The 27,639-nt window shown below is 33.7% G+C and overlaps 1 protein-coding gene across 1 annotated transcript; it reads left to right on the top strand.

Moving 5' to 3' along the window:
- Positions 1–322: 322 nt before the first annotated feature.
- Positions 323–27,639, top strand: LOC134715219 (NFX1-type zinc finger-containing protein 1-like). Its single transcript, XM_063577259.1, has 3 exons — positions 323–418; positions 17,187–23,708; positions 24,648–27,639. Exons 2-3 carry the CDS (start codon positions 17,216–17,218, stop codon positions 25,700–25,702), a joined length of 7,548 nt encoding a protein of 2,515 aa, XP_063433329.1. The 5' UTR covers positions 323–418; positions 17,187–17,215; the 3' UTR covers positions 25,703–27,639.

Here is a 27,639-nt window from a genome sequence, read left to right as displayed (position 1 = left end):
TGATTTTTCCTGTGTAAATTATACGTTATTGCATGTACAATTTTACGATTTTCTTGGCTGACATTATGTATGTTGTATAAGTTAAAATTAGACGTAACTTAAGCCTTAAGAAAATCTTGTCAAAAGATTTGACCAGCAATTACCGTTTTTCTATTCCTAACATCTAATTTGCACCGAAACTAAAAACAAAAGTCATGCACAAGTTGCATGATTGTATAATATATGATGACCTAATGTTTTCTGAAAATTATGAAAATCTACTTTCACTTTCTGTTTTGAAAGATATGTTATCTCAGATAACTAGTCACACAAAGTGTATCGTGTGCAGCATAGTACGTGTATCAGTATGTATATGTATATTCATTGATTTCATGAACACAGTAAAGATTTTTAAAGTGGACAGAAATACTACATCCTGGTAAGAAAACTACTTCCTTGCAACATTTAATTTATCGTGGAATAATTGTGTTTAAACTGTTAAAGGACCTGGTATTAATTCATTGTAAGGTACACTGGTATTAAAGAGATAATCGTAACTGCAATAACGATTATTTCAATATGGCGACGGCAGATAATGTAGCAAGTTTTTGCCAATAGTTAAACTCAGCTGCAAGGTTTTTCTATACCAATACATCATATTTAAATCGTAACGCTGCACTGGAATTGTCTAAGCGCTTTGAAAATTGCCGTTGAAAATTCGGGATGATAATTGTAACTCTATGGATTTTTTCTTGTTTGATAATCGTAGTTTCTTTATCGGATAATAGTAACTGAAAAATATTAAATGTGTCTTTCAGCATTTCAATGGTATTGTGTGCATAAAATTGCAAACAGTTTATTGATGACATTACGGAAAAATAAAAATACATAAAGAAACTTACAGATTAATATCTAAGAATTTACTTATATATCTCTCGATTTATTGGCGTTTTTTCTACAAAACCGTGATTTCTTGTCTTAGCCACTTTTAAAAAAAAAATGTGTTTGATCTTTTTAAGTATTTTTTTGTGCAGTCAGTACATTGAATTGGATTTAACATTTTTTAAGCAAAGAAACATACTAATTTTAGAGGGACTAATAAGCTATTGATTCCTGAATGATTCAAACGAACCAAAATGGCATTTCCCTATACGCCCTATTCAACATTGATGCTCAATGTTTGCAAGAGATATACACATACGGGTCTTACAAAAGAAATGATGTTTTAATAATGGCATTTTAATTGTTGACAAAAAATAGCACATCAAATAGACCAGAGTGATACCGTATTTTTATTAATGTCCACTTCGAAACGGTTCAAATCTCCTTCAGTATCTGGTTTTAAAATTATAAAATAAAATCAGTGTACAGCTTAGTACGTATTTTGATGAATATAATCATTCTTGTTACTATTGCAAAACAGAGATTGTGGGGAAAAAACCCATGTAAATATGTCCACTACAAAATGGTGACTAGAAAGATCTCATTTTTTCTGAATGTGAGAACCAATATTTATCGATAAAAAATGGTTCTCACATTCAGAAAAAAATGAGATCTTTCTAGTTTATAAAGTAAAACAAACTGGAATGTCTATAGGAGACATTAAAATGCAATAACATGTGCGTTTAAAAGCAGTTTCTTAGTTGACAAATGTTCCCTGCGAAACAGTACATACATTATGAAAATGATATAATTTTAAAATGAGTATTTAAGATTGCACTTTTTATTTACAAACAGGTCTACAGTAGAGGTATTCAAAATAACTCTAGAAATAAAAATAGAATTGAACCAGCAGTCGCTTCCCGGGGGAGGAAAAAGCACACATAGCCACCTGCATTAAATGATTTAAAACAGTATTTACTATGTTTATATTCAGGACAAATCAATGTTCTTTAACAGTCTTATGGCCAGCTGAAGGACGCCTCCGGGTGCGGGAAATTCTCGCGACATTGAAGATCTGTTGGTGACCTTTTGTTGTTGTTTTTTCTATGGTCGGGTTGTTGTCTCTGTGATACATTCCCCTTTTCCATTCTTAATTTTATTAATCACAAATCGGATGTAGGGTGACACATGCGTTTCCCCTGACAAGTATTGCCATATATCATAACTTCCTTTAAAATTGCCTCCTCGCTCATTCCCATATTTTGTGACATTCCTAGTTCTTGGGAGTTTTCTGTATTTTAACATAGTTCGTGTTTTTCTCATATCCAAATTTCTTGAAGCTTTTTCACCCTTCCAATTTTATGATATTATAGTATGTAGCTGTTTTCATTAGAACCAATAATAATATATGCAAAAAAAGAAATATGTCATAAAATGTTGAAACGTGATTAATTCATCACCATAACTTCATCATGTGCTATCAGATATACGTTTTTAGTGTCAATATCAATAAAACACTATCCAGGTACGATAATCTTCTCATTTTTCAATACCATAATTACGATTATCTTTTTTCCGAGTTACGATTATCATCCCGAATTTTTCAACGGCAATTTTCAAAGCGCTTAGACAATTCCAGTGCACCGTTACGATTCGAATATGATGTAATGGTGTAGAAAAATCTTGCAGCTGAGTAACTATTGACAAAAACATGCTTCATTTGAGCAAAATGACTGTAAAGATTTTACCTATATCTGCCGTCGCCATATTGGGATAATCGTAACTGTAGTTAAGATTATCTCTTTAATACCAGTGAAGATAGGAAGGTATATAGACACAGGAAGATGTGGTATGAGTGCCAATAAGGCAACTCTTTGTCCAAATCACAATTTTATAAAAGTAAACCATTATAGGTCAAGGTACGGCCTTCAACACGGAGCCTAGTCTCACACCAAACAGCAAGCGATAAAGGGCTCCAAAAATTACTAGTGTAAAACCATTCAAACGAAAAAAAACCAACGGTCTAATCTATATAAAACACGAGAAACAATTATGAACCACATAAACAGACGACACCCACTGAAACCTTCGCCCTTTTCTAGAACAGTAGTATAACAGTAGTATAACATCACAACTTAGAAACGACACGAGTATTTTGTTACAACACATAAACATTAGACAAAATGTCTTTATTGGGATATAAAATAGTTTAAGTTTATAACTTGATTAATGATATTGTACCCTGCTCATTTGAAAATTAAGGACATGTACTTTTCACTTTCTGTTTTGATTAAGGTATTAAGGTTTGCATAAAACCTGGATTTTTTTCTTAGTGATATTATATCAATACGATACATCATTTTGTTCGGGGAGAAATACCCAATCATTTAATGAAAACAAATCGAACATCGCCCGTCCCGTTTTTTCTGGTGAAAAGCTCAAAATTCCGATTTTTTACGATTTTAAGGGAAAATGTTATTTGAATTCTTCTGAAATAATAATGTATGCGAGTGACTTTTAAAAAATAAAAATAAATAAAACATGCATAAATAAGTGGGGTCCATTCATTAATAATAAATTTTATTTAAAAATATCATAAAAAATTTCTTAAAAACAAGATTTTTGTTTTTTGGGATTAAAAAAATCCCGTTGCCATGGTAACAAAAAGCCAAAAATATCCCTTTTCCGGGTCCACCGTTTGGTAAAAAAAACTGTGAACTTAAGGAATAAACTATTTGCATTATAATGAGCTAATAAAATTGGTATGTCCCCGAACTCGTTTTTACGGAAATGGCCGTTATATGTGTGTATCTTGTCCTTTCTGTAAAACACAAAAATATTTTTAAGATTAAGTTATGAGATGGGGGGGGGGGGGGGAACTAACTATGTGAATTAAGTTTTTTTTATTATACATTAAATTTTTGATGTGGTCTCTTACTTTTTCTGCCCACAACTATCAGTCGGAAAGGGATGTGTTTAACTCTGGTCATACTGGTGCATCAATACATGTACAAGACTCTGATTTTGAAGGAAACACTTATATTCTTTCCGTGCTTCCGTTACATTGTCTTATTGGGGCCTTTTACAGCTGACTATGCGGTATGGGCTTTGCTCATTTTTGAAGGCCGTACGGTTACATGTACCTATAGTTGTTAATGTCTCATTGGCAATCATACCACATCTTTTTTTATATTCAAACTGTAATTTTAAATCTTAGAAAAGCATTCAAATTGCCATTAGAAGAAATGAAAATTGCTTCATTGCACCATGTTTGGTAAATTGTTTGTATGCAGCAGTTGGATGAAACATTAGAGCTTGGAATAAATGGATAATGTGTCCATGGGACACTGATGATGCCCCCTCTTAAATAAACACTAGAACACACCCGTGATATCGCGGGTCTGTGACTGAATTAAAATATATAACTATGCGCAAGCCTTATTTTAGTATTAGTATTGACATCTGATAAAGTCATGCCGATTATAAGATACACACTGTTCTCTGCTTTCAAATTTTCTGTTTGAACCCGTCGAACTGGAACTTATCAATTATTGGTAATATTAATTATTTGGAAAACAAAAGGTCCATGAATGGAGCATTTTTTAATCAACAGCATTGTCCTATATTAGTTATAAATAAAGTTGAATTCTTTGATTCGCTGTTTTACGTCTTGCCTGCTAACAAATTGAAAACTGTGCCTTTACGCCTTATTTTTTGTCAATATTTTTAGTATTTGTATTGTTATCTTAGAAAGTCTTACTGATTAAAATACTACAATAGGTAACAATCTGACAATTAAGTAGTGTCAACCCTGTGATTATGACCCGTGTATATAGCATATTAATCATGAATACACCGTTTGGTGGTGCACCTGTCAGATGTGGAACGTACAGATAAGGTTATAGGTAACAGGTGAATATACTATTGGTATCGGTATCGGACTCGACCCGGAACTTCCTAATTATTGGCAATATTAATTACGTGGAAAACAAAAGGGCCTGCAGTGGAGTAATTTTTAATCTACACCTTTGTACTATATTAGTTATATATAAAGTTGAATTCTTTGATTCGTCGTTTTAACGTGATGACGGCTGACAAAATGGACCTCGTAATTTTAGTATTATAGATGAAACATTATAAAGCATTCCGTATAAATTTTATATCATTTGGTTAAAGCAAACTAAAGTTGGAGAACAGAAACGAAAAATTCAGAAAACGACCTCATAAAATAACTCCTAGCATCGTTACTACTTTATTATGATCTCTTATATACGGAGAAAAACTAAAAACTAACACTTTCCCGGATTTTATAGTGAGGCCGTGCATTTGTAGAGGTTGTAAAATGTCCAGTGGCAAATACTTCAGGCATGTTCAGGACGACACAATACAATAGTTGTGTCTTAATGCATCCATAAACAAATATTATTAGAACAGTCCGTCAGTTGTAAAAGTGATTGATGAAAATAAAATACATTTCGAATGATGTAAATGTGTGGGTTGTGTGCGTATTTGCGAAAAAAACCAAGTTCAACATTCTGTCATTCGTAAAAATCATGCATTAAAAATATCTGAGAATTATATATGAATCCTCTATAAGTAAAACACATGGCGCATTATGTAAATTTTTAAACTAAATTGACTAAAAATGTCACAAAAATGTGCCGTTTTTCATTCAAGCCTGCGTTTCTATAATTTGTATTCATACTGCAAAAAAATCGGAAACGGCGTGCATCAGACTTACAAATTCAATAAAAAGACAGCTTAGCAGTCAGTGAAAAAGTTACCGGGGTGCTTATAAATCTATTCTGTGGCTTTGTGGCAACAACGTTGTGCATAACTTTTATATATCAGTTGGTTGAGGAGGACTAAAGTTAGAGTATTGAAACCAATTTTGTAAAAATGGACGTACACTATAATACGTACATTCGGATCAACGTACAAGCAGACAAGGATATAACTCAATGCCCCATTTGCTACGGCGGGGGCATAAAAATGTACATTTATGAAATCAAATAAAACTCCTCGAAACTTCATGAATTGTTTTTGCACAAAGACGTTATGGCTAAACGTGACGTCATATAAATGAAAACTAACAAACTGACGGTCATAACGTTACTTGTCTGATTCAAATTTTGATAAAATTACATCAAAACGACGATTTTGAGGTAGGTGTTGTTTTATTTTCGATAATATTGTAGTTATCAAACATTGGTTAATTAAAGCAATTCAAAATGGCGGGTCCCTCCTTTTTTCAATTATTTGAATTCGAGTTATCTCCCTGTGTACGCAAACCTTACCTTAAATGTTTTAAAATTATCATGGTTACCTCCTAGTTTACTAATAAGACTCAGCATTGGTATGACTGTTTATTTATATAATTTTACAGCCATGTCAATTTCAATACATACATAGATTTAACATCACGGTAAATAAATATTCATGTATTATGAAAATACTCAATTAATCGTTTGTGGAACTAGTGCACTCAAAATCTTCCGAAATATCGGTGGTCATGATTCAGTATAGCTTTAGTCTTACAGGCATGATTTTTTTATTAGTTGTTAATGGCTTTGAACTAGCTGTCAGATAACTGCGAGTACTCTCAGATCTGTTCATTGTGTCTTTTTGTGTCGGGATGTATAAGTACCCGGCCACGTCCACTTGTATTTTTTTGTCTATCTGATGAGTTAAGCCTTTTTCAACTGATTTTTATATTTTGTTCTTATATCGTACTGTTATACCATTGTCCCAGGTTAGGGGGAGGGTTGGGATCCCGCTAACATGTTTAACCCTACCACATTATTTATATATGTGCCTGTCCCAAGTCAGGAGCCTGTAATTCAGTGGTTGTCGTTTGTTTATGTGTTACATATTTGTTTTTCGTTCATTTTTTTACATAAATAAGGCCGTTAGTTTTCTCGTTTGAATTGTTTTACATTGTCTTATCGGTGCCTTTTATAGCTGACTATATGCGGTATGGGCTTTGCTCATTGTTGAAGGCGGTACGGTAACCTATAATTGTTAATGTTTGTGTCATTTTGGTCTTTTGTGGATAGTTGTCTCATTGGCAATCATACCACATCTTCTTTTTAGCTCACCTGGCCTAGAAGGCCAAGTGAGCTTTTCTCATCACTTGGCGTCAGTCGTCGTCGTCGTCGTCTGTCGTCGTTAACAATTTTTCAAACATCTTCTGTGACTTAGTGGTATAAGATAAACAACAAAGTGACTGAATGGTATATGATTGATAACACTGTGACTGAATGGTATAAGATTGACAACACTGTGACTGAGTCGTATAAGATTGACCTTCTTGTGACTGAATGGTATAAGATAAACAACACTGTGACTGAGTGGTATAAGATAAACAACACTGACTGACAGATATAAGATAACAACACTGTAACTAAATGGAAGGTATAATATTGACAGCACTGTGACCGAGTCGTATAAGATTGACAGCACTGGGATTGAATGGTATAAGATTGCCCTCACTGTGACTAAATGGTATAAGACTGACAAGTTGAACACTGTGACTGAGTGGTTTAAGATAAACAACACTGTAATTGAATGGTATAAGATAAACAACACTGTGACTGACAGATATAAGATAAACAACACTGTAACTAAATGGAAGGTATACGTTTGACAACACTGTGACTGAATGGTATAAGACTGACACAACTGTGACTTAGTGGTATGAGATAAACAGCACTGTGACTAAGTCGTATAAAATAAACAACACTGTGACTAAGTCGTATAAGATAAACAACACTGTGACTTAGTGGTATAAGATAAACAACGCTGTGACTTAGTGGTATAAGATAGACAACACTGTGACTTAGTGGTATAAGATAAACAGCACTGCGATTTAGTGGTTAAGATAAACAACACTGTGACTTAGTGGTATAAGATAGACAACACTGTGACTTAGTGGTATAAGATAAACAGCACTGCGATTTAGTGGTTAAGATAAACAACACTGTGACTGAGTGGTATGAGATAAACAACACTGTGACTGAATGGTAGTTATTATACTGACAGCACTGTGAATACATGGTATAAGACTGACAAAACTGTGACTGAATGGTATAAGATTGACAACACTGTGACTGAATGGTATTAGATTGACAACACTGTGACTGAATGGTATTAGATTGACAAAACTGTGACTGAATGGTATAAGAATGACAAAACTGTATCTAAATGGTATTAGACTGACAAAACTATGACTAAGTGTATAAGATAAACAACACTGACTGAATGGTTTAATATTGATAACACTCTGACTGAATTAATAAGATTGATAACACTGTGACTGAATGCTATAGGATTGATAACACTGTGACTGAATGGTATAAGATTGATAACACTGTGACTGAATGGTATAAGATTGACAACACTCTGACTGAATTATATAAGAATGACAACACTGTGACTGAATGGTATAAGATTGACCTCACTGTGACTGAATGGTATAAGATTGACCTCACTGTGACTGAATGGTATAAGATTGATAACACTGTGACTGAATGGTATAAGATTGACAACACTGTGACTGAGTAGCATAAGTTTACCAACACTGATTGTTATACCATTACAACACTGTGACTGATTGATATAAATAATAATATTTATTATATTAATAGAATATTGAATCTTGAATCTATGAGATTGACAACATTGTGACTGAGTGGAACTAGATTAACAACGCTGTAAATGAAAAGTATAAGATTGATAACACTGTGACTGAATGTTATAAAATTGACAACACTGTGAATGAAAAATATACAATTAACAGCACTGTGGCTGGGTGAAATAAGATTGACAACGCTATGACTGAATGGTATATTATTGACAACATTGTAACTGATAATAAAATTGAGAATGGAAATGGGGAATGTGTCAAAGAGACAACAACCCGACCAAATAAAAAACAACAGCAGAAGGTCACCAACAGGTCTTCAATGTAGCGAGAAATTCCCGCACCCGGAGGCGTCCTTCAGCTGGCCCCTAAACAAATATATACTAGTTCAGTGATAATGAAGGCCATACTAATTTCCAAATTGTACACAAGAAACTTATATAAAAATAATACAAGACTAACAAAGGCCAGAGGCTCCTGACTTGGGACAGGCGCAAAAATGCAGCGGGGTTAAACATGTTTGTGAGATCTCAACCCTCCCCCTATACCTCTAACCAATGTAGAAAAATAAACGCATAACAATACGCACATTAAAATTCAGTTCAAGAGAAGTCCGAGTCTGATGTCAGAAGATGTAACCAAAGAAAATAAACAAAATGACAATAATACATAAATAACAACAGACTACTAGCAGTTAACTGACATGCCAGCTCCAGACTTCAATTAAACTGACTGAAAGATTATGATTTCATCATATGAACATCAGGCAAACTCCTTCCCGTTAGGGGTTTAGTATCATACCATCATAACATATATGAGAAAAACATAACCCGTGTCATGCCAACAACTGTTTTTAGAATAAATGTCTTTAGTTCCGACGCAAAGACCTTATCAGTGACTCAATATTAACGCCAAAATATGCAATCTTTAATGACTTGACAACAGTATCGTAATTATATCCCTTCTTAATCAGTCTATTTAAAGGTTTTGTAAGTTTCTGAGGTGAATACTGACACCTTTGTGCTTTATAAAGAATATTTCCATAAAAAATTGGATGTGAAATACCTGAACGTATAAAAAGTCTGCATGTTGAGCTATATTTACGAATGATGTCTTTATACCGATGATAAAATTTAGTAAAAGTTTTGACTAGTTTGTGATATCGAAAACCCTGGTGTAATAATTTTTCAGTAATACATAAATTTCTCTCGTTAAAATCTAAAACATTGTTACAAACACGAGCGAATCGTACAAGTTGAGATATATAAACACCGTAAGATGGTGACAAGGGAACGTCACCATCTAAAAACGGATAATTAACGATAGGAAATGAAAAATCATCCCTTTTATCATAAATTTTAGTATTCAGCTTTCCGTTAGTGATATAGATATCAAGATCGAGGAAAGGGCAGTGGTCATTATTAGTATTAGCTTTATTTAAAGTAAGTTCAGCAGGATAAATTTCATTAATATACATACTGAAGTCGTCATTATTGAGAGCCAAAATATCATCCAAATATCTAAAAGTATTATTAAATTTGTTTATCAGATGTTGTTTTGATGGGTCTTTGCTTATTTTTGTCATAAATTGTAACTCATAACAATACAAAAAGAGGTCCGCAATAAGTGGTGCACAGTTAGTCCCCATTCGAATTATATACGGAATCCCCAAAGCGAACAAAAATGTTATCTAGTAAAAATTCAAGTGCATATATGGTATCAAAGCATGTCCAATTAACATAGTTTTTTTGTTTATTGCTACTAAAAAATGACCTAAAAGAGTTTGAACATATATATTCACATTCTGATTTTTTGAATGCCCATTTAATTAGGTGTGTGAATTTTTTCTTAATGAGAATGTGAGGCAATGTGGTATACAGGGTAGAAAAATCAAAACTTTGAACAGATTCAAAATCACCAATATGAGCATGAAATTTATCAAGTACTTCCGACGAGTTCTTGACACTCCAAAAGTAATTTATTCCACTATTTTCGAAGGCCTTATTTGAACAATTTATTATAAGGTTTTTAATTGTACCAAGTGTGCTGGTAAGAAGAATAGACAATTTAGTAGTTGAACAATGGCTTGAAGACGAAATAAATCTATATTTGTAAGGGGTTTTGTGTAGCTTTTGGAAGCCAATACATAGTTGGGACTTTCATTGTATTTGGCTCTGCTTGTAAAGCGGTGGCTAAAAGTTTATGTTTGTTACAGATTTCGTTTTCTGAAAATGGAGTCAGTTGGAATGTTGGTGAATTGGTGATTTCCTTTTTCAGAACCTCAATGTAAAATTTACGTCAAACAATAATAATATTATTTGCAGCTTTATCGGCCGGGACAAAAACAAATTCCTTGGCTAGTTCTTTTAGTTTATGTTTGATACGAGAAATAGGTTTATTGTGGTTATTGTTAATAGTAAAATGTTCTTTAAAATGTTGAATACGTATATCAACTTTCTTCATTACTGAATTAAAAAAAGAGTCCAAAGATTTTTTGTCAGCTTTTTCCCGTTTTATCCATTTCATACAGTAAGTATGGAGTGAGTCGTGGATGATATTACGACACTCATTCCAATTAATAATTGACGGGGGACGATATTTAGGTCCTTTACTGAGGAATGATTTAAACTCTCGGTCTTGAACGATGTTAAGATCTCCTGTTATAACATGGGAAATGGGTCCATAAATATATGCGGAATTACTGCAATTACAAGAAGTAGGTGTATTTTCACTGATAGCAACATCTTTACACAATTAAATATAATTAAACACAAATTTCCGGGTAGATTTCTTGTAAATATAACAAATAAGAGGTAGCTCAGTATTGTCAAAATAACCAGGAATTTGTTCTTAAACAGAATGGTCGTTAAATATACCGGCAATATTTACAAAATCAAAGCCTTTATTGACATACTTAATTTTAATAAAATGTTTTTTATGATCTTCAGGGCGATCAATTTTGGGAAATAATTTAGAATAACAATATGCCATAATAATTTGAACAATTTCACACTTAGGACTGCTATATGAAATTGTGTTGCAATCCTCCAAAATTTTATTTAACTTATTAACCGGTAACGAACAGAGTTTTGTTAACAGATAATGTCTGCCGTTGTTTTTTGAAATAGAAATTAGGTCCGAAATATTGGTATGATTGGCCCGAAATTTTCTTTGATTGCGATTTGTTCTACGACCGTGAGAACGGTTTTTACGAACAGTTTTAGAAACTATATCCAAAATGTTAACGGAATTGGTTCTAGATATATTACCAATTCCCATGATATTATCATTTAGACCGAGAGGGTAAACTGTCTGTAATTTTTTAATCCAATTTAATTCAATTATTTTCCGTGATCGTACAAACTTTGAATGCGATTCACCAGGCTGCTTATTTACTATTTCTAAAGGTTGAACTGCTAAATATTTAAACGGATGGTTGTGCTTCTTAAGGTGTTGGTAAATGATACTTTTGAATTTATTTGGTCTTTTAAAACGATACAGATGTTCTTGAGTGCGTTTAGATAAATATCGTCCAGTTTCTCCTACGTACTGAATACCACACCCCGGTTTGTTTCATGTGAGTAAATAAATAATACTGTTTGTTTTTCAAGTTATATCAGTTTCAAAATTTAAAGAAAATGTGCGACCATTAAACGTGGACCTTACCGTATTGTTGGTGGAAAGACGGGGACATGTAAGTCATTTTTTGGCATGACACTTATCGATAGAAGGGTAACCACGATTTTTATTGTTAAACATGTTAGCGATGGTAGTATTTTTAGATAACCGATTTTGAAGATTGAGACGTGTAGATACCCTTTGAATAAGTTTAGTTTTTAGTATTTTTACGTTTCTAAGCTTCATAATTGTTTTGTTAGTGAATTACATAATAAAGGAGCAAAGATTGGCGTCCAGAATATGAACCAGCATACAATAATTAAAGTTATGTAAAATTGATAATTTTTTTGTTCGGCTGAAAATGTCAAAAGCTATCAGTATAAATTACCCGAAAAAGATAGTGTATATCAGGGTAGGACTGATGGCTGACTAAATAGTAGAATGGGGCTGAATATTGAAATACTACTTTTTGATAAATATTTCTAAAGTAATGAACTAGAGCAGTTCTCGCTCGGACACACACTCCATAATCTAGTATATTATAAGAGCATAAACCTGAAGCACGGGGAGGCACTCTACTGCCTCCACACGGCACTAAAGACAAACTCTGTAAAAAATAAAATTGAGAATGGAAATGGGGAATGTGTCAAAGAATGAGATTGTCAAAACCGATTGACTGGTGTTTAAATGACAAAAATTTGACTGGGTTGTATAATATTACCAACACTTTGACTGTTTGATATAAAATTGACAGAGTGGTTTAATATTGACAACCATGGTACTGAATGGTATAATATTGGCAAAACTGTGACTATAAGTATAAGATTGACAAAACTGTCACTGATTGGTATAATATTGACAACACTGTGACTATAAGTATAAGATTGACAAAACTGTCACTGATTGGTATAATATTTACAACACTCACTGGTATTAAAGAGATAATAGTAACTGCAATTACGATTATCCCAATATGGCGACGGCAGATATAGGTAAAATCTTTACAGTCATTTTACTCAAATGTAGCATGTTTTTGTCACTAGTTACTCAGCTGCAAGGTTTTTCTATACCATTACATCATATTTGAATCGTAACGGTGCACTGGAATTGTCTAAGCGCTTTGAAAATTGCCGTTGAAAAATTCGGGATGATAATCGTAACTCGGAAAAAAAGATAATCGTAATTTTGGTATTAAAAAATGCGAAGATAATCGTAACTGGATAGTGTTTTATTGATATTGGCACTAAAACGTATATCTGGTAGCACATGATGAAATTATGGTGATGAATTAATCACGTTTCAACATCTTATGACATATCTTTTTGTGCATATGTTAGTAATGGTTCTAATGAAAACAGCACAGTAGGAAAACAGGTTGAAATAGAACAAAAGAATCGAAGCTCTTTTTATAGGTTAAACCATACTTGCTCATGTTTTATGAAGATTTAAGCCCAAGGCGAAGCCGAGGGCTTAAATCTTCATAAAACATGAGCAAATATGGTCTGACCAATTTAGAACATATTCACACTTTCGAGTGACCTTACAAAATAATCCTTTCCCATTGTAATATTCAAACCTAAATAAGAGTTCACTTTTTATAATGAACTAAATGTAAAACATAGGTAATCATCAGACATTTCAATGGATGGAATGAAATAGCTCTGACATAGTTTGTTAGGACCAAATGGATAAATTGTTTTTTTTCTGCGTCAGGTAAAATTTAATACTTAGTAGTCTTAAGACTTTTTTGATTTAAATAATATAAATTCCCTTTATGCAATTTGATTTTTTTTTAAATATAAAACTCTGATTATAAATATTTTATTTCAGACCATTCGACATTAAATGGTTACTTTCTATTGATAAATTCACATGTATTGTGTTTCTTTGAAAAAAGTCCTTTGCTGTATATATCAGCAGTCTGGCATTGTTTTCTTAAAGGAAAAGAAATCCAAATGTCAGGTATAAAATTAAATGAATACTATTTTACCTATATCCCTAAGTTACTACAATTATCTTTGTTTATAATTCTATATACATGTTTGTGTACTATTAGAAAATGTATGAAAATTTGCAAAATTAAAAATGTTTTGTTTTAATCTTTGCTCTTTCACCTTTTTTCCAAGGGAAATGCCTCAGGGAGTTTTACACTTTGTTAGTGCAGTAATTAAGAGTTCGCTTTCATAATTAACTGACAATGAAAAGTCATTCACGGTACTTGTCTATCCCAAATTCATGTATTTGGTTTTGATGTTATATTTGTTACTCTCGTGGTATTTTGTCTGTTGCTTGGTCCGTTTCTGTGTGTGTTGCGTTTCGGTGTTGTGTCGTTGATCTCCTCTTATATTTAATGCGTTTCCCTGGGTTTTAGTTTGTTACCCCGATTTTGTTTTTTGTCCATGGATTTATGAGTTTTGAACAGCGGTATACTACTGTTGCCTTTATTTATTCATGTATAGCATTTCATAGTGCATGAAAAACCATGTACTATGAAAATTAGAGGGCAAAAAACTGACTTTTCATTGGACGAGAAGGGGTGAGTATGTTCTAAGTCAGAGAAGGCGATAAATGTTAACTGTATTGTTTACTATAGTGACACATTTTTTAAAAGTTAATAGAAACAAACAAAATTGTAATTTTCTTCTCAATTACCAGGTGTTTTATTTTAAAAGCACCACTTGCATAAGTTTTCAATTTATCTAGTACAAAGTAAAGCAGAACAATTAGATATCAAGTCGACGACATGGGTAACTTTCAAGTTGGATGACGAAAATGCATAACCTCCGATTTTTTTGAAAAAATTACAACGGACGGAAAACATATCAATCTATTAGTTTAGTAATTTTCGTGTCTGCCCTTTCATTATGTGATTGAAGAAAAAATTCCAAAAAATAGCTAACAATTGTATCGAAAAGAGAAAATTGAGTGCACCTTTTTATGTTAGGACGTGTTTGAGTTGAGTATTTTGTCTTGATATCGTACAAAGTAAGAATATTTCATACATCGTCTCGCTTCAGATTTTTTCATTTTTATATATTAAAACTACAGGTTGACTTTATAACACAAAAAAATAACAGTACTAAAAGATGAAATATATGGGTCAAGTGAAATACCTATCTAATGAGTCACAAAAACAGAGAAGGTGTGTTCGAATAGCTAGTTATGTACTCATTTATTTATTTATTTATGTATTTATGTATTTATGTAGTGTTTGGCAGGGGACATTTGTCCACTTGCTTTTAAACGCACATCTTATTGCATTTTAATGTCTCCTATAGACATTCTAGTTTGTTTTACTTTATAAACTAGAAAGATCTCATTTTTTTCTGAATGCGAGAACCATTTTTGATCGATAAATATTAAACAGTACTTCACATATGAACGTACAACTTATGTTACGTAGTGGGCATTTTCATAAGTGTCGAGTGAAAAAAAACGTTTGGATCGTAGTGGACAAAAAGTTTCGTAGTTGACATCAACCCTATACTATGTTGATAACATACTGAAAATTACATGAAACTAACCCTTGCTATTTGTTTTGCACGAATAGAATTGAAAAAAATAAAAATCTCCAATACTTGTTTCGTAGGTGACCGTTTTGTAGTGGACATATTTACATGTTTTTTCCCCCACAATTTCCATATTGCAATAGTAACAAGAATGATTGTATTCATCAAACACGTATTAAGCTGTACACTAATTTTGTTTCATAATTTTAAAACCAGATACTGAAGGAGATTTGAACCGTTTTTGAAGTGGACATTAACAAAAATACAGTATCACTATGGTCTATTTGATGTGCTCTTTTTTGTCAACAATTAAAGTGCCGTTATTAAAACATCTTTTTTGTTTATATCTCTTGCAAACATTGAGCATGGATGTTGAATAGGGCGTCTCATTCAGGAATCCATAGCTTATTAGTCCCTCTAAAAATATAATGTTTGTTCTTTGCTTAAAAAATGTTAAATCTAATTCAATGTACTGACTGCACAAAAAAATACTTAAAAAGATCAAAAACATTTTTTTTAAAGTGGCTGGGACAAGAAATCATGGTTTTGTAAAATAAAAACGCCAATAAATCGAGAGATATATAAGTAAATTTTTCTTAAATATTAACCTGTTATGTAAGTTTCTTCTTTTTTTTTTATTTTCCGTTAATGTCATCAATGAACTGTGCATTTGCATTTTAATACACACAATACCATTGAAATGCTGAAAGACACATTTAATTTTTCAGTTACTATTATCCGATAAAGAAATTACGATTATCAAACAAGAAAAAATCCATAGAGTTACGATTATCATCCCGAATTTTTCAACGGCAATTTTCAAAGCGCTTAGACAATTCCAGTGCACCGTTACGATTCAAATATGATGTAATGGTATAGAAAAACCTTGCAGCTGAGTAACTAGTGACAAAAACATTCTTCATTTGAGTAAATTGACTGTAAAGATTTTACCTATATCTGCCGTCGCCATATTGGGATAATCGTAATTCCAGTTACGATTATCTCTTTAATACCAGTGAACACTGTGACTATAAGTATAAGATTGACAAAACTGTTACTGATTGGTTTTAAATGGCAATTCTCTGACTGATTGATATGATATATTATTTATAACACAGTTACTGAGCAGTATAAGATTAATAGCACCACGACTGATTGATATAAAATATAATATAACACTGTTACTGATTAGTATAAGATTAATAACACTACGGCTGATTGATATAAGGTTGACAACACTGTTACTGATAAGTATAAGATTAATAACAATACGACTGATTGATATAAGGTTGACAACACTGTGACTGGTTGAAATTAGATTACCAACCTGTTACTGATTGTTCTCTCTGAAGAATACATTTATCTGTACATATATAATTTTTTCGATATCCGTATGCTGGTCCACATATTATGATTTAAAATTGTTTGAATATAGATGAAAGGGTTTTCATGAAATTTATATTTATTTTAATATGACTTTTTTAAATTTATTTAAAAGAAACCATTTCGAAAAGTAACAATAAGACTTAGTAAGAATTACTTGAATTTATTTTTAGGTAATCAAACAGAAAAAAACCCATTGACAATGGCTTCAAAAAGTCCAGGCAAACTTCAACCTGCAGATTTTATAGAGAAACTATACAAATCAAACCTTCAAAATGAAGAGTTATTAGAGATATTGTTAAAGGAAATGAACGTTATTAATAGAGCGATTGATAATACGAAATTATCAGATGATCATTTATCTTTACTTGTCCATCTTATAGCAAAGGCTTCTACTTGTACGGCACATAGAAGGACACAGGAGGTCATACAGCTGTTGAATATGCTGTCGGATTCTTCACTGATTACAACCAGGAGTATTCCATTGCTGGTAGGGGTAACATGTAACAACTCTGGTGATCATGATTTTCATTGTTTATTATCCGATTATATTACAATACTTCAGGAATTATACATACGTATGCCTCATTTGTGTACAACTCCACACGTTATTGGACTGGTAGAATTTTTGAAAGGACAAGTAAACGAATGCGATGATTGCGAAGACAAACATAAGATGGTTGACTTTATTTTTGAATTGAAAAATGACATAATGAAGATCGCTGAAGAACGATCAAAGCCAAAACATGTTAAAAAGCAAGACATTGAAGACCAGTTTACCCCTCCAGAGGATTTCCGAACTATGTCAGTCGTTCCTGGACAAATCGATGTTTTATATGATCCCAATTTTCTTAGACGGAACAAAGTTAACGGGACATATTTGAGTTTAGATCATTATTTAGATGTACAGTTTAGGTTGTACAGGGAAGACTGTGTGTCACCTCTCCGAGATGCTCTTATGGAGTTCAAACAGAAAGATAGAGAAATTCGGAGCGGAAAATTTGGATTAGAAAGTGGCCTCGTCTATCGAAACGTGTCAGTAGTGAACCAAAGTACCTCTATTGATTCCGGGGAAGTCTTTGAACTACAACTAGACCCGACACATTGTAAAAAGATAAACTGGATGAAATCAAAGAGACTTATTTATGGTGCTTTATTGCTTGTTTCTTTTGATCGGTTCAACACAATTTTCTTCGCCGTTGTAGCTGACAGTGAAAGAGAAACTTTACAAAAGAAAGGCTGCTTTACTGTACAAGTTTTTAAATCTGGAATTCACAACAAGCTTCCAAGAAATGAATGTGGCATAATGATAGAGGCGACATCTGCGTATTTTGAAGCTTACAAACATGTACTAAAAGCCTTACAGCGCATTAAGGAGGACACCTTCCCCTTCCAACGATATCTTGTTCATTGTGAAAAAGATGTTGGTATGCCATCGTACATTTTAAAAGATTGTGTATATGATTTAAGACCTTTGATTGAAAATTCCCGTATTGGCATAGAAAATGCTCAACATGGATATCGAAGAATTGGTATACCTAAACAGACACCTTCAACTGATGTAAGGTTGTTTCAGGAAGACTGGCCGTCAACTTCTGTACTTAAGATGGATGAATCGCAGAGGAAAGCGTTTATTTCAGCACTTACGAAGGAATTTGTGCTCATTCAAGGTCCACCAGGAACTGGAAAGACGTACCTTGGATTGCAAATTGCTAAAGCATTGCTGCATAATAGTAGCAAATGGATACAAATGGATTTCACTGGTGTGGATGAGGAGGATACACAACCTACTCGTAACTTTCGAAGACCTGAAGCATTACCGAAACCGTACATGTTAGTCGTTTGTTATACAAACCATGCATTAGATCAGTTTGTTGAAGGAATTGTAAATTTTATGCCGGAAAATTTATTTGATGGTCGTTTTCCCAGAGTAGTTAGATTTGGTGCCCGGTCTAAAAATCCAAAAATTGAAGAACTTTCGATCAAAAATTTTCGAAGAAAAGCTAAGCGGGAATTTGTAAATCACCGAGCAGGTGTACTTGAAAAAGCAACAGCGGCTAAAAGACAAATTAAAGAGATCCGAGAAACAATTGAGGCATTACAAAGCAGAAACATTGTTTTATGGTTCGACATTCTAAAATTTGTCCTTTCAGAAAATCATGCAAATCAGTTTGGAGACAGTAAAAGTGATGGTTGGTTACAGTGGCTACAAGTGTTAGAACAGTCATGGAATAAAGAAGTGAATAAGCATTATCAAAACCAACAAACTGACAAAGAAATCAAAGATCAACTTATAGCAATGGAGACTGAACATAAAGAGGAAGAGTTAATTACAGTGATTTCTGAGTCGGAGCATGCGTTCAACGAGCGGTACTTAGAGGTTGATGATGTTGATTTTTCGCTCAATACTGATACTATCGGTCTCGATCTGGACATGCAATACGAAAATCAGCTAAAGAGAACAGATAAACTTGAGGAAAAGTGTAGATTAATTTTGCGGTTGGAAAAAGAGAAAGCAGCAAAGGAATTGCACTATGGCGAGAACATGTCAGAGGACCAAGTCATTAACGTAAAAAATATCTGGATACTTTCGATGGAAGATCGTTGGAAAATGTATCGATATTGGTTAATGCAGTACATCAAAATACTACATGAACAGCTACGCACCAGTGAACAGGACTTTAATGAGATATTTGACGACTACATGCGTGCCAGTAGGGAATTAGACGAATTTATCATGCAACAGACAACGGTTATCGCCATGACTACAACCAATGCAGCACGATACAGCGAATCGTTAAACAAAGTTGGACCTTTAATCACAATTATTGAAGAAGCAGCAGAAGTACCAGAACCCCATATTATAACTGCAATTAGCTCACGATGTAAACATTTGATTTTGATAGGGGATCACAAGCAATTAGAACCAAAACCAGCTGTTTATGATCTTGCGACTAGATTTAATTTATCTGTTTCCCTGTTTGAAAGAATGATAAAGAACGAGTTGAGTTACCACTGCCTTCAAAGACAACATCGAATGAGACCAGAAATATCTAAACTGGTACGCCACATATATGATGTTCTTTATGACAACGAAAATGTATATGAGTATCCGCCTATTAAAGGAATTCATAAGAGTTTGTTCTTCATCACGCATAACAAACAGGAAGCTTTCAAGGATGAAGGAAGAAGTTTTTCAAATGAATATGAAGCTGAATACCTCAAAGAGCTATGTCTGTATCTGCTAAAACAAGGATATAAACCATCTGATATAACGATCATTGCAGCATACACTGGTCAGATGTTCTGTATAAAAGAAAAAATGCCTAGATCGAAATTCGAAGGAGTGAACATTTGTGTGCTTGACAATTATCAAGGCGAAGAAAATGAAATCATTCTGTTATCATTAGTGCGCAGCAATACCAAAGGCGACATTGGATTCTTAAATCGGGAAAACAGAATTTGCGTGGCTTTGTCAAGAGCTAAACAAGGTCTTTTCATAATAGGAAACAGCTCTACATTGACCATGAAGTCTCAGCACTGGCAGACTATCATTAAAAAACTACAATTTGAAGAGGAAAACAATGATGAAAACGAAACAGGTCCCAAATATCCATCGCTTGGGAAGGCGTTACCTCTGTACTGCCAAAATCATCCATCCCACGAAGGAATTCTAGCCGAGTCGCCTAGTGACTTCAAAAAAGTAAAAGATGGAGGTTGTGCACTTCCATGTGAATTTCGATTATCATGTGGACATGCTTGTCGATACGATTGTCACCCATTTGACAGGGAACATGAGGCATATAAATGCAAGAAACAATGTACACTGGCTTGTGTAGAAGGACATAAATGTCGTAAGAGATGTCATTTTGGTGATATATGTAGTTGTAGTGTAGTAATGACACGGGAACTAAAATGTGACCACACAGCTAATCTTCAGTGTCATGTGGATTATTCTAAATACCCGTGTCCAGTTGAAGTAACAAGAACTTTATCATGTGGACATCCTGCAACTATGAAATGTTGCATCGATCCAGAAACTATTATCTGTAAAGTTTTTGTTGACAGAGAACTAAAATGTGGACACACAGCTAATCTACAGTGCCATGTAGATTATTCTAAATACATCTGTCCAGTTGAAGTAACAAAAACTTTATCATGTGGACATGCTGCAACTATGAAATGTCATGTTGATCCAAAACGCCACATGTGTGTCACAGTCGTAACAGGGAAACGATCAAAGTGTGGACACGAATTTGAACGTCAGTGTCATAACGTCTTTTATGAGGTAATAAGTGATTGTAAGGTTTTGATAAAAGAAAAACGATCATCCTGTGACCACGTGATTAAACGGTATTGTTTCGACACCAAAGTTGAAAAGTTGACTAAGTGCAACGTTACTGTAACAATGAACAGAACACCATGTGGACACGAATATCAAAGACAGTGTCATGACAAATTGTATGAGAACACTCATAAATGCAATGAAATTGTAACGAAACAATGGTTTTCATGTAAACATGAATATGAAAGATATTGCTATGATTTTAATTATGTTGGGAGTCACACATGCGAGATTGTTATTCCTGACAAAAGAGATGATTGTGGTCATGAATATGTAAGGAAATGTTCTGATACGAATTATCAGACGGAAAACAAATGCAGTGTCTACGTAGAAAAAGATTTTCTATACTGTGACCATAAAATAATGCTCCCGTGCCATCAAGATGTCACGCTGGTTAAATGTAAAGCAAATGTTACCACTGTCTTCGAATGCAAGCATTCCAAGACACATGAATGTCACAGAAGTAATTCAATCAAATGTACCGTCAAATGCATTGAAATATGCAAAAACGATCATCAGTGTTTAAAATCCTGTCATTTCCCGTTTTCCTGTGACTGCAGAGAGCTCATCGAAACAATTTTAGAACGCTGTCAACATCAACAAAGTATTCCATGCTCAGCTGACGCTAAAGTATATCCCTGTAAAACTATGGTGAAGAAAGTTCTTATTTCATGCGGCCATACTCAGGAAATGGAATGCCATACAGACCCCGAAACTATATCGTGTAAATTTGTAGTCCTAAAATCTTTGCCTATATGTAGACATATGAAAATGGTTGTGTGTTCAGCAAATGTTTCAGACGTAAAATGTACCGTAGAGGTTAAAATTAAGTTGGAAAAATGCGGACATTCAGCTACGATAAAATGCTGGGAGAAAGTAACAAACACGCTACCAGAAATTAAATGTTCAGAGGCTGTAGCTCACATGCGTTCCGACTGTAGACATACGATAACTTTGCAATGTTGGAAAAAATCAAGTACCAAAATACCTAAATGCAAGAAACTCGTAGACAAGACACTAGCATGTGGTCATTTTATAAAAAGCGTATGCAGTGAGTCGAAGGAAAAAACATGTGATCAAAAGTGTGAAATATCATTGCCATGTGGACATCCCTGTCCGGGGTCATGTTATTCATGTCGAATAAAATCCCGCCATAGTGAATGCAAAAGCCACTGTGAAAAAGAATTGTTATGCGGTCATGCCTGTCAAAGTAAAGCTTGTATGAAGTGCAGTCCGTGTCAAACGTCTTGTGTATTTGCATGTCCACATTCAAAATGTCGTTCTAAATGCAATGATCCGTGCGAACCGTGTAAGGAAAAATGTCCATGGGAGTGTATACATTATAAGTGTACACAACTATGCTTTGAAGAATGCAACCGTCAAAGATGTTGTAATGACTGTGATAGGACTTTGTCTTGTGGCCATTTGTGTCCTGGTTACTGTGGTGAACCATGTCCACTGGAGTGTGTGGATTGTAAACCGGACAAGTATATTTTCAAAGATACTAGTAAATCTAACAAAATTGTTACATTGTTACAATGTGGTCATTCTTTTGAAAGCAGTTATCTTGACGCTTATATAGATGAAATAACAAATGACTTTGTTTCAAAATGTCCATGTTGCAGAGAAATTATTTGTTTTCATCCAAGATATGAACGGATTTTGAAAAAGCAAAAAAATGCACTTGAAGATGCTAAAAAACAAATTGGGAAAGTACGAATGAATTCCAAAACGCTGTACCCTGTTTGTGATGCGAGAATGTTGCAAATTTTTGAACAGTATGTAACAAGCATTGCGACATATCTTCTCATTGCTCAGCAAACACAATGTAAGAACGACTTTGATTTGGAATACAAACATGCCGAGATATTGACCAAATCTATTCTCAAAGTTATTGATTCAACAAATGAAACTTCATTTAAAACTTGCTTACAATTGTCTGAGAAAATATTTGATTTGCATGTCCAATGGATGCTGTGTCTTTTCACCACAAAACCAAAACTACTAGAAAATTATTACAATGCCGATTGGTTTCCGCCATTGGTTAAGTCTATGAGAAATGCTTCACACAATTTCCCGCCCGAACTTATAGAATCGATGGAAATCATTTTAAAAGAAAATGGTGGAAGATTAACCGACACCAAAGGTCATCTCAAAATAACCGGCCATGATATAGTTGTAGTTGTAAGTGTGATGGAGAAACAAATAAAAAAGAAACAGTTTATTGAAATATTAAAACCCTTTATTGCTGATATGGAAGGCGACGGATACTTGGCAACTACAAGTCGATATCCCAAATTACAGAATGTGGTTGGCATACATAGCAGCGATTGGACAATATGTCAAAAAGGTAAGCTATGTAGTATTTAGTCAGCTGTATAATTATCAAAGCAAGCGCATATATTTAGAAGATGTGGCATGAGTGCCAATGAGACAACACTCCATCCAAGTCACAATTTGTAAAAGCAAAACCCTTATAGTTCAGAATACGGTCTCGAACAGTAAGATATAAAGGGCACAACAATGACTAGTGTAACGCCATTCAAACGTGATACCAACGGTCTACTCTTCATAAAAAAAAGAGAAACGGGAATCACTTATTAACCACATGAACAAACGACAACTACTGAACATCAGGTTCCTGACTTTGGACAGGTGCAAACAAATGCAACGGGTTTTAATTTTTTAATAGGTACCAACCTTCATCCTTACCAGAAACAATAGTGTAACATCACAACATAAAAAGACACACTGTGTCTAAAAATATCACTTAGGGTCTTCAATAATAAACATTTTTTGCATACTTATACCACATGTCAAGCTCAAAATGTTTCTACAATATACAATGTTAACTAAAAGCCTATACACTTTATACGTTTTGCAAAAGTACCTACAATACTAGATACGTTTTCTTTGTCCGGTTTTTGTTCGATCGGCTTCAGTATTAACGTAGTTATCAGTGACGCACACAAGATAACAACCATGTCTGGTTTGAAATACTGTGGATTCATTTATTTTCGTATAAACCAATATTTGTGGATTCAGGAACACTGACACTTTGCATAGTGGACATTTAATTTCGTGGTTTTGCCAACGTCTTCATACAAGCCAATGTAAAAAAATTCATTTGTTGAACATTAAATTTCTTTGTTTACCAATATCCACGAATGCCACGAAAATTTGTATGCAACGAATAATAATGAATCCACAGTACAAGTACTGATATGTTTATATAATTATACCTAGTAGAATTTACAATCTACTTAATTATTTATATATCATATTTTAGGGCATGCTATGTCTATGAGCATGGACAGCTCGTGTCACAGGTGTGATGGTAACGATAATCAACAAACAGAATTCGAGTACTATGATGCACTTCATTTTGCCGCACATGAACTAACAAAGCTAAGCAGCAATATAGAAAACAAGATGTCAGTTGGCGGTGACGTTAGACATACGAATTCGCCTAAAAAATTAAAAAATCCTTCGAAAAACAAACTTGATAGTGAACCTTGCCACGATGGTCGCGGACAAAAGCGTAGAGGCCGTGGGAAGGGAACTGAGAAAAAAATGCAGGTGAAAACAGGTACAAAAGATGGTAATGCAAGTCGTGTTGGTACCGATAGAAGCGTAGAATATGAAAGAGACGGACATCGAGATAATAATCATGACAAAGGAAGTCGGGGATATCGTGGCCGTGTTCGTCCTGATGGTAGAAGTCAAGAAATCAATGGTGGACAAGGTCGTGGTAATAACCGAGGTCGTGGTAGGGTTCGTGGTCCCGAAGACAACAAGCTTGGGAATGAAGGTCCTGTTGGTAGAAGTCAAAAAATAAATCGTGGACCAGGTCGTGGTAATAACAGAGGTCGTGGTAGGGGTCGTGGTCATGAAGACAACAAGCTTGGGAATGAAGGTCCTGTTGGTAGAAGTCAAGAAATCAATCGTGGACCAGGTCGTGGTAATAACAGAGGTCGTGGTAGGGGTCATGATCATGAAGACAACAAGCTTGGGAATGAAGGTCCTGTTGGTAGAAGTCAAGAACTCAATGGTGGACAAGGTCGGGGAAATAACAGAGGTCGTGGTAGGGGTCGTAGTCATGAAGACACAAAGTATAATAATGAAAATCGTGGCGGTAGAAGTCTAGACTTCATTCGTGGACAAGGTCGAGGTCGTGGTAGGGGTCGTGGTCATGAAGGCAACAATGATGGAGATGAAATTCCTGATTTTAGAAGTCGCGATTTCAGTAGAGACAGACATCAAGATGATTCTAATGACAGAGGATGTGGACGAGGTCGTGGTGGAAACAGGGGAGGTCGTGGTAGGGGTCGTCGTGGTCGCTGATCAAAACTATTGATAATAATAGTGTGTTTAGAAATATGTACAATAGATGTATCCGATGTAATAGATTTCTAATAATTCAGTTCAAAATTTGTAAATAACTTTTAGCTAGAAAGGTAAAGATACGTTATAATTATTCTTGGGATACATGGTTTTTTTTATTTTAGGGGTAAAAGTTAAACGATTTGACACTTTAATAAAATAAATTTATCTATATCATAAAAAAAATCCAAATTAGTTTATAAGTAGGATGATTTTTTAAATTCACACTAACAAGTATCGACAAAATTATTTTTTTTCCTCAATGTGCGAAAATTGCGTTTTCCATCTTAAATGATTCAACAGTATGCTTAAATACAGTAAAAGTCCAATTATTTCTTTCAAGATGAAATGATATAAGAATATTTAGGATATCAAGGAAGTGCATCGCTTTAAATTGCATGCTCTAAAAGTGTTTGCGCAGATGAATGTTTCGTCTTTCCAACAGTTAAATCAACTAAGACTATACCATAAGCCTTGGTGATCTTTCTAATAATTCCTCGTTTCAATTTTCATGTTTAAAATTAGATTTTTTTGTTGTCAATATTCATAAAATATGTACAATGCGCTAAAGTGACGAAAAATATCAGATTCAATTCCACTGTATGTAGTATAGTAAGAAAGAAAAAAAGCATATGAATTCTGAAACATTTGTTTCAATTGAATACAGTTTTTTTTTAAATATAATTCAAACATAATTTAAATAGTAGACGATGAAAACATTTATTAAAATATGTTTTGTGTTTTATGTGGTTTTTTTGTAAAAAATATATACAGAAAGAGAGCGAACAAATTATTATAGTCAATTATATGCCTTTTTTGTACTATTTATAGAATTCTTTGCTAACAATATGATTAGGTCTTGTGATAAACTTTTCCAGTAAGTTTTTGTTCTTCTAAGGTTTGAAAAAGTTATCTAAATTTAGAGACAACTAAAAGGTCATACAAGTACTTTTAGACGATCCCAGAATATCTGTTCAATCTTTGTATGTTGTTATTATTTGTATGTATCACAAATATCTTGTCTTGATTGTATCACAATAATAATGTTTCTCATTTGATTTTTTGTTAATTTTGTAATTTCAGGGGGTTTGGTAGGTTGCCTTGTGGTATTGTTGCTCATTATTGAAGGTCATATACAATCTATGTCATTTGGTCCCTGATGTAAAGTTGTCTCATTGGCAATCATAGCACATCTCATTATCTTATTTTAAAGCAATTAAGTCGTGATTTTTTCCCCAAAAAAATATATCTTCGTAGATGTTAATTATGATAAGTTATTTTTGTTATTCTTTATGAAATGGGGGTGATTTGAATGATTATTTTTTGTAACAAGTAATATTTAAAAACATTCTCGATCGTTATTGCCATTACTACTTTTATTGATGTGTGGTTGTTTTAAATAATTTGAGTTCCTGTTAAACCATGCTAGACCGTTGGTTTTCCCGTTTGAATGGTTTTACATTATTAATTTTGGGGCCCTTTATAGCTTGTTGTTCGGTGTGAGCCATGGCTCCGTGTTGAAGGCCGTACATTGACCTATAATGGTTTACTTTTTTTTAAATTGTTATTTGGATGGAGAGTTGTCTCATTGGCACTCACACCACATCTTCCTACATCTAATTATGAATGCTACACAAGTTATTTAATATCTGATTTTTTACCAGACTTTTCGTATGAAGCTTTAATACAATGTACAGAAAAGTATCTTAACACAAAGCTAGACTAAGTGATTATTTTTTGTTCACCTACAGTCATCGTAATAAACTATACATGTACAAAATTTCGATTTTCTAATAGTCAATTTAATTTGAAGAACGAGTTATACTTAAATGTATTTGTTTTACCGTAATGTTTTTTTGTAACTTACCACTTGCAAAGTTATTACAATTTTAACAATT

This window comes from Mytilus trossulus, chromosome 4, assembly GCF_036588685.1.
Source record: "Mytilus trossulus isolate FHL-02 chromosome 4, PNRI_Mtr1.1.1.hap1, whole genome shotgun sequence".
Classification (NCBI taxonomy): Eukaryota; Metazoa; Mollusca; class Bivalvia; order Mytilida; family Mytilidae; genus Mytilus; species Mytilus trossulus.
This window is presented reverse-complemented; position numbering and strand designations above follow the sequence as displayed.

Coding starts and splice junctions, on each gene's coding strand:
- LOC134715219 (XM_063577259.1), top strand. CDS start 17,216: ATGGCTTCAAAAAGTCCAGGCAAACTTCAACCTGCAGATTTTATAGAG. Junction 23,709..24,647: donor TTGGACAATATGTCAAAAAG/GTAAGCTATGTA, acceptor ATCATATTTTAG/GGCATGCTATGTCTATGAGC.